Source organism: Hibiscus syriacus, unplaced genomic scaffold (assembly GCF_006381635.1).
Source record: "Hibiscus syriacus cultivar Baekdansim isolate YM2019G1 unplaced genomic scaffold, ASM638163v2 tig00112206_pilon, whole genome shotgun sequence".
NCBI lineage: Eukaryota > Viridiplantae > Streptophyta > Magnoliopsida > Malvales > Malvaceae > Hibiscus > Hibiscus syriacus.
In genome coordinates this window covers 406,052-415,455 of record NW_024063267.1, presented here as the reverse complement: position 1 = coordinate 415,455, position 9,404 = coordinate 406,052, and the positions used below count along the sequence as shown (strand labels likewise).

The 9,404-nt window shown below is 31.4% G+C and overlaps 1 protein-coding gene across 1 annotated transcript; it reads left to right on the top strand.

The window, feature by feature from the left end:
* Positions 1-2,037: 2,037 nt before the first annotated feature.
* LOC120175499 (serine/threonine-protein kinase CDG1-like) lies at positions 2,038-6,801 on the top strand. Its single transcript, XM_039182120.1, has 8 exons — positions 2,038-2,254; positions 3,372-3,502; positions 3,938-4,035; positions 4,246-4,808; positions 4,894-5,057; positions 5,158-5,225; positions 5,736-5,871; positions 6,527-6,801. Exons 1-8 carry the CDS (start codon positions 2,038-2,040, stop codon positions 6,725-6,727), a joined length of 1,578 nt encoding a protein of 525 aa, XP_039038051.1. The 3' UTR covers positions 6,728-6,801.
* The last annotated feature ends 2,603 nt before the right edge of the window (positions 6,802-9,404 follow it).

Here is a 9,404-nt window from a genome sequence, read left to right as displayed (position 1 = left end):
ACTAATTACATATTTGGATGAATTTGGTGATGAAATTGGAATGTCCAAAAGTTTGGGGACTAATTTAGAAAGAGAGTCATAGTTTATGGATGAAATTAGAATGTTCAAAAGTTTAAGCATTAATTTAGAATGAGAGAGTCATAGTTTAAGGATAAAATTAGAATATTTAAAAATTTAAGGATCAATTTAAAATGAAAGTTATAGTTTGGAGATATATGATGCGATTAACTCTATAAATTATATTATCTTAATTTTAATTTTATTTAATTCAATAAGTTAGAATTAAATTTATTGATAGAATTCAATTTATTATATTAAATTAGTGTATTATGTACTAATAATATCTAAAAATAATTAAATTAAAGATCAAAATTAATTAAAGAGTTTAACTGATTCAATTCTCTTACTTATAAGTTTAGTTGATTTAATTTTTTTAATATAAGATTTTGATTGAATGCAAGTAAAATTAAGGGTAACGTATACAAATGGTCCCCGATTACAATATACTACTTTATTAAGTCTTTTGACTATTAAAAGCGATAAAATGGTCATTTGACTATAGAGTGTTGTTTCGTTGAGTCTCTAGACTATTAAAAGTTATAAAATAGTCACCTGAATATTCATTATAGTCCAAATTCGTCTTTTTTTGTTAAAAAAAATGGACGATCGTCTAAGTTGAACGTTAACTTAATGACTGAAATATGATAGTTGTTTGAGATTTTTAGGGTCATATTATATCATATCACAATCAATAGGTTAACGTTCAGCTTAGAATGTCGTCAACATTTTTAATGAAAAAAGATGAGTTTGGAACAAAATGATTGGTCGAGTGACCATTTTGTAACTTTTAATAGTCGAGGGACTCAACAAAGTAACACTTTATAGTTAAAGGATCATTTTATAATTTTTAATAGTCAAGGGACTCAATAAAATATTATCGTATGGTTGAGGGACCATTTGTATACTTTACCCTAAAACGAAGGACTTAATTAACTTTTTTCCCTCAATAATTTAAAGGCTTTTTGACACTTGAGCCCTAAATTTTTGTATTTTTTAAGGGGGTGTTTGGTTCAAGGATTGTGAGATTCCCATGGGATGAGAATCCCACATTCTCATGTTTGGTTGGCCGGAAATCTCATTTCCGGTAATGTTTTATTACCAATAGTAGATTTTTTGGGGTATATTACCGGGAATGTCATTACCTCCCTTCCCTTAGGTATTGTAACATTACCGGCGTTTTGGACTAAAATGTCCTTAAATTTTTATTTTTTTTCAAAAATATCATTCTTCTATCATTGAATAATAAAAATTCTACGAATGTTAAATTACAAATTTATCCTTAAATTATTTTAGATTTACAAAAAAAATTCTATAATTAAAATTTTATATGAAATTCAGGGATTAAAAAAATTTACCCTTTCATTAAACATTTTTTATATTTTTAATTTTGTAAAAAAAATTATATAAATATTATGAATTTAATTTTTTAAAGAAAATATATAAATATTTTATAATTTGTAATATTATACAAATATATAATAAGGACAATTTGGTCAAATATACATTCGAATAATCTTTTATTCCTTTAACCAAACACGGTAATCTTACATTCCTGCTAAACCAACCAAACACAAAATACAACATTCTCAATAATCCTATTCCCTGGTAATCTTTTATTCCCACTGGTAATCTTACATTCCGTGAACCAAACGCACCTAAGGGTTATAAGTTATAACCTCCACTAATCAAAATTATAATTATAATATATAAAAGGAATACGCCAACTCCATGATTACATAAACAAAACCCTTTCTTGGATCATTTGATAAATCGACAAGCAACACGCCATTGATCTAAAACATTGTTAGCAGACGATTTAACCTAAAATTCCAATCTCGTCCAAGTCGCCGTTGATGGACATTTTCAGGCCATCTTCTATAAATGCGCTCACTTCCAGGCCTGAGCATCTCGTTCATTGCTTTTCGTTTCGACAACTTCAAAGCTAAGAAGAACAAAGCTATAGGGAATTAAGAAAAAATGGTGTCCCAAACGGATTCGAACGCGAGAGAGAGCGTGATCGTGGTGATGGATGCTAAGAGAAACAAAGGGATGGTGGATGCGCTTGACTGGGCACTCAAACACTGTGTTCGCCGGAGAGACACCGTGATCGTGATCGGAGTTTTGGGTGAGATGGGGAAGAAGAACGCTACTCATTGCTTCCCGTTGAACATGGGGATTAACATCTCTGGAATATGTGAGTCTTCTTTATTTACAACTCCACATGTTTGTTGAAATGCTTCACCTTGCAGGTATTGGCAAAAGAGTATGTGGGGTCTATCTAAAAATTTTAGATGATCAATTTTTTTTGAAGATTTGAAGGGTTTAATTTAAATCGTTTAAAAAAACCTTTACATTTTCAAAAAATTGAGGATGTAACTATTTTTTTATTTTGAGAGATTTAATGATGATTTTTTAAAAAAATGGCATAAGGTTTACTTAAAAATATTTAAAAAATAATGAACATTTTAAGGAATTAAATAAAAAAAATTAGGATAAATTACGTATTTAGCTAAATTATTAATTTTTGTTTATTTTAGTACCTAAACTTTTAATTTTTTTCAAAATCATACTTGATTTTTGTTTAATTTTAATACCCAGCGTCAAGTTTTTGTTTTTAACGGGTTTAGTATCTAAATTGTCAATTTTAGTCCGTTTTAGTATTTAAACTTTCAATTGTTTTCTAAACTTAACGTTAAATTTTGAATAGTATATTAAAATAAAACAAAAACTTTCAATTTTGTAAACAATATATATAATTTTTTAATCTATTCAAACTCGGGTAATGACATTTTCTTTTATCATCGGTGCCACAATGAATTTCAGTCCAAATTAATTTTTAAAGGCAATTATCGTTTGAATATTGGGTAAATTATGTGGTCAGTATCTAAACTATTAGTTTCAGTCTATTTTAGTACTTAAACTTTTAATTTTTTCAAAACTATATCTAAAGTTTAGTTTTTATTTCATTATAGTACTCACCGTTAAAAACTTTATTTTTTTTAATTTTAATATCTCGTTGAAAATTTAATGTTAAGTTTTGAAAAAAATTGAAAGTTTAGATACTAAAACAAACTAAACTATCATGATAGTTTGGGTTAAGTTTTTAAATACAATTATTAAAATGAAATGAAAACTAAATGTTAGATACGTTTTGGAAAAAAATTGAAAGTTTAGTTACTAAAACAGACTAAAACTGATAATTTAGGTACTAAATACATATTTTACCCTAATTTTTAAAGGCAATTATCGTTTGAATATTTCATGTATGTCCATAATAGGCATGCTAAACTGGGACGAATGTTAAATTGCAGTGGAGAAGTTGGAGTTTTCATCAGGACATACAGAACTGAAACCCAGAGACGTCGAAGAAGAACTCGAGAGGAAAAGGGAACAATACCAAGCTATCCTTCAACCATTCACTCGAAAATGTAAAAGAAACGAGGTAAATAACAGGGAAGACGTAGGGTTTTAGGTTAGGTGTGAAGAATTTATAAAATTTTTGGGGTAAATTATATGTTTAGTATTTAAACTATCAGTTTTGATTTATTTTAGTACCTAAACTTTTAATTTTTTTAAAAATCATACCTAAAGTTTAGTTTTTGATAGTTTAGGTACTAAACGCGTTAAGTTTTTAATAACAGATACTAAAATGAAAACTAAGCGTAAGGTGTGATTTTAAAAATATTGAAAGTTTAGGTACTAAAACGAATCAAAACTGATAGTTTAAGTACTAAATGTATAGTTTACCTAAAATTTTAAGGAATAAAAAAATATTAAAAAAGTAGAGAAGAATTTTTCTAAAATGTATAAAAATTTGAATTTTTTAGGGGACTAGGTTTGTTTCTTCCCAACAAAACTGAAACTTTGCGTCGATCAGGTGAAGTTGGAGGTCACACTTGCAGCACGGATTTGTCCCATAGAAATAACACTCAAAGAAGCACAAAATCCCAACACTCGATGGATTGTTCTTGACAGGTATCCATCCATGCCTCCTCATACATGCAACAGCATTACTCTTTCATTGCTTCTATTTCGCCTTTTTTTCAGAGCGTCGTGTCGATAACACGAAGACGATAACTTCACGTTATCAGTATGACGCTCAGACAATTCTAACCTATATAAATTCTTGAACTGAAAAGGGGATTGAATATTGATCAGTGCTGTGATGTTCTTGATTCTTGACAGCCACTTGAAGAAGTACAAAATGTGCATATACTGGAATGTTGAATGCAATGTTGCAGTAATGAAAGGAAAAGATGTTGCAACTTTAATGCCATCGAGAGCTCCCAAGCCCGAACACTCGCCGGTAAGTAGCGAAAGAGCTGATGCCGAGACTTGGCCCGACGATCAACCCCTGAATGATCCGGAACATGTGAATCCGAATGCGGTCGAGGAAGGGGAGTCACCTATACTACAAACTCCACGGGGTCCATCTTGGTATCCATTGCAATATAGAGCCGGTTTCCCTCGAGAATTTTCTTTTGACGAAATCAAAGAGATCACGAATGGCTTCTCTGATACCATTTGTGAAGAAGGGAATCTTAAAATCTATGAAGGGGTATTGGAGAATACCCCTGTTATAGTCAAATCTATTCAAGAAGATGAACGGTTTTGGTCGATGCTTACGATCCTCTCCCGTGTACGCCACCGCAACATCATGAACATCGTCGGATATTGCTGCAGCGGCACGAACGGATTACTCATATCCGACTATCCGTGTTTGTATAACTTTGCAATGAAGTTGCAATGTATGGTACCTTCAACTTATTGGCTTTCTTGTATCAGTTTTGTATTCCACAGGTAGAGAGCACATTCTTAACATTCTTTCTGCAGGTGATATTTCTGCGATTAACCTAACTTGGAGAGCAAGGTGGTACACCGCCATCGAAATAGGTGGCAGCTTGCGCTATCTTCACGAAGAATGTCCCGACGGGCCAATCGTTCACCAATCGGTCTGTTCATCTAACATCGTTTATTCTCATGGTTACTCACCTATGGTAAGTAGATACAAAACTATGTTCATCTCAATTCAATTTTGTATCAGAATCTGCATGCAAATTACTGACTGATTCCTATGGTTTTATTTAACCTATTGAGCTAAGCAATTTCATAACAGCTAAGTGGCACAAGGAGGAGGTTCAATGTAATGGGAATTCAAGTGGCAAGTAAGAGAACTTTTCTTATATGATACTCAAGCTTGAATTTTAATGCAAATTTCTTTATAGATTGGAACTTCTACAAAATCTGCTAGGTCAAAATATGAGTAAATTATGCATTTAGTACTTAAACGATCAGTTTTGGTCCATTTTAGTATCCAAACTTTCAAAATTTTCAAAATCATACCTAATGTTTAGTTTTTCATTTTGTTTTAGTACCCGCCGTTAAAAACTTAACGCGTTTAGTACATAAACTATCAGTTTTTGTCCGTTTTAGAACCTAAACATTCACTTTTTCAAAACTTTAAGTTAAATTTTAAATGAGGGATTAAAAATGAAATAAAAATTAAAGTTTTTAACGACGGGTACTAAAATGAAACAAAAACTAAACTTTAGGTATTGTTTTAAATTTTTAAAAAATTTAGGTACTAAAACGGACTAAAACTGATAGTTTGAGTGTTAAATGCGTAGTTTACCCTCAAAATATTTGATATAATTCCTCACTTTTGATGTTTGAAGATGTCCAAACCTAGAGGAAGACAAAAGGGTTTATGTGGATGTACATGACTATGGATTGTTTCTTGTGGAGCTTATTTCTGGAAAAGTTGCAGGTTGCTTTCCACATGAAAATGAGGGTCAGTCCTTAAAAGACTGGGTAAGATGTTTGCTCAACATTTTTTCCGAATAATCTATGGTTATCACGGGGTAGTATCTATTCAGATGTTTGCTCAACTTGTTTCCTATGCTAAGAGGGATTTTCCTTTGGGAGAAGTGTCTCTGTGTCCGGTTTTAATCGGATTTTGTCTTCCGTACCGCACGTGGGGTGTAGAGAGCACCTCGAGCTCTCAGGGTGTAAGAAGTGCTCCCAACGTGCGGTACGGAGATAAAATCTTAAGGTTAAAACCGCATACAGATCGGGAAGACAATACCGGATCTGTTGAGAGATCTACGGCCGACTATTTGTGAACCAGACTTCTTCCGAAAGAGTCGGAAACCTATCAAAAGCAACATTTTCTACTGTTTTAAGGAGTTTTGCCATGAAAATGCATATGCATTATCATGTTATACATACGCAGAGGCTGATTCTAGGAAGTTTATAGACATCTAGCAGAACTCAACAAACTATAAATTATATTACCGAATTCGGGTAATTGTCGAATAAATGAGTCTAATGCATGTCTATTCGATTTTTTTCAAGTTTTTGTCAATGCATCATATGCATAAAAAGTTTAGTGACAGAGGATATAGATGTATTGTGAAGTGTTATGATCCATTGATGATACTCTTCCTACTGTTAATTTTTAATGCAGGCGCTGCCACTGCTCGAAAGCGACTTGATCACTCACCTGGTGGATCCGAGATTGGCGGATAAAGACGACGATTCGAAGGTCGTTCATTGTATGGCTCGGGCGGCGTTGCTCTGTCTGAAGAACGATTCGGGCCGCAGTATTTCCATTAGCGAGGTCTTAGCCGTGGTTCGAGGTGATCAGCGTGCGATACTTCAGTTTTGAACCATCCCAAGAGCTTGTAAATTACCGTTTGCTCTCATGAACAAATGGAAAAAGAAAAGAGAACTCTGTAAAAATGAATATTGCTGAAGGAATAAAGAGCGTCACTAAAACGAAATAAAAACTAAATTTTAAGTATGACTTTAAAAAATTTAAAAATTTAAGTATTAAAATAAATTAAAACTGATAATTTAAATATTATACGTGTAATTGATCTTATATATAGATGTACGAGTCAAAGAGTAGTGATGGGGAAAGTGAGGACGGTGGGCAAAGAGAGTCATGATTTGAGCAAGTAAATGGATAAAATCATCGGAAAACATCGACCATAAAACTTGGACTGCAAGGGACCTCGGCCAAACCAAAATGAGACCCCTCTACGTTCAACAAACCCCTTCTTGTGGCCCAAGAGTGGGGCATGGTACACTTGAAAGTAACATTTAAGTTGAACTGAAAATGTTGAATTACATGTGCAATGTGCAATGTTTATATTTTTTCTTATTTTTAATTATATTTATTTTCATAATTTGTTAATCTTAAATTAAACTTTTGAACCGTAAAATTATTCGAAAATCTTTCGTTGTTTTGTTGCACACCGCATGGGAGTCGGGTCCTAATTCCTCCGACTAGGGATGGGCATGAGATTAGATATCGATGAGTTTTGATTTATTCTAATTCGATTGGATCGGGGTTTTTAAAAAAAAAATTGGGTCCAGGTTGTTTTAAAAAAAATATTTGGGTTAGGTTGAACTCGGGTTTAGGTTGAAAAATATTCAACCTGACCCGACTCCAAAAATAATAACTCTCTATGTATTACTTTTTCATTTAGATCTCTAATTTATTGAATGAAAGTAATAACTCGGGTTTATGTTGAAAAATATTCGACCTGACCTAACCTAAAATTTTATTTTATTTTCCAAAATTATACCTAACGTTTAGTTTTCATTTAATTTTAGTATCCGTCGTTAAAAACTTAACGCGTTTAATACTTAAACTATTAATTTTGACCCGCTTTAATACCTAAACTTCTATTTTTTTCAAAATGTGACGTTAAATTTTGAACGGGATATTAAATGAAAAAAAAAACTAAAATTTTTCAACAGTCGAATACTAAAATTAAACGAAAACTAAACTTTAGGTATGATTTTGAAAAATATGAAGTTTAGGTACTAAAATAGACCAAAACTGATAGTTTATGTATTAAACGCATAATTTACCCTAAATTATAAGTCAAATTTAATATATTAAAATATTTTATTACACTCTAAATGATTTTTTAAATATATGACACCACATTTATTGCCCCAACTTTAAATTCGGTCATATTGCAGACGATGCTAGGAGCCAGGCAGGGAACTAAGATTGAAAATTTATTATTTAATTCTTGAAATTTTTCAAAATTTTAGAAAATATAAAGATATAACTTTATTTTGATTATGGTCCTCTGACTATAGGATATTGGTTTATTAAGTCATATGATTATTAAAAATTACAAAATGATACTTCAACTATAGAATGTTGCTTGTTGAGTCTCTCAGCTATTAAAAGTTACAAAATGGTCACCCGACTAATTATGTTTTAAACTCATCCTTTTCCGTTAAAAAATTGACGGTATTCTGAGCTAAACGTTAACATGTTGACTGTGAGTCTGTGATATGGTAAAATATAATCCTAGAATCTCAAATGACTATCATATCCAATCATCGTGTTAACGTCCAACTTAGACGACGACAAATATTTTAACGAAAGAGGATGAGGTTAGAACCTAATGAATAGTCGAATGACCATTTTATAATTTTTAATAATTGAGAGAGTTAATAAAATAATATTCTATAATCGAATGACTATTTTATAACTTTTAATAATAAATAGACTTAATAAAATAATACCCTGTAATCGGGATCATTTGTGTACTTTACCCTAAAAACAATAATTCATTTACATGGTTTTTTTTAACTGAATTTTGAAATTTTAGAGCCAAATTTAATAGTCGGTCGAGTTTGATTGGGTTTCACGAGCAACTCAGCTCGAGTTTTAATGACATGGATGCGGTTGTTGGAGTTACGACACACATGTAACGTGACGTGCTTGTTACTTTCCATGTCAATCCCAAACATACGTATTTATGACTTTAGAATTATAAATGTACTTATCAATAGTTATATTCAATTTTTATTATTATAATGCACGAATAGAGCGATCTCGATAGTACAAGAATTGTTGTTATTTTTTGAGTTTTCGAGTTTGAGCACAAAAATATCAGGGCTGTGAGCTAGAGGTGTATTCGGTACGATTCGATTTTTTACTAAAATATGAACCGAACCGTCTTTGTCAATTTTTTAAAATGGGAACCGAAACCAAATGATATAAAAACCATGGTTTCAGTTCGGGTTGACGGATTTTGATTGTTTACTATTTTTCAAACTCAACCTCCAAAAAATCGAAATAATTCAGTTTGAATCAATTTTCAATTTTTTCGATTTCTTTGCTCAGTCCTAATGTGAACATTCATTGTCAAATGATTATACTATGTACTTACCTCAAATTTTTTTAAAAAAATTGTTACTATAATATTTGTATTGTTTTCATACGTACACTCATTCATGAATTGGATTTAGTTGAGTTGTGAATTTGAATAAAAAAATATACAAAAAATAAAATAAAATTTTGGGTAAAGTAC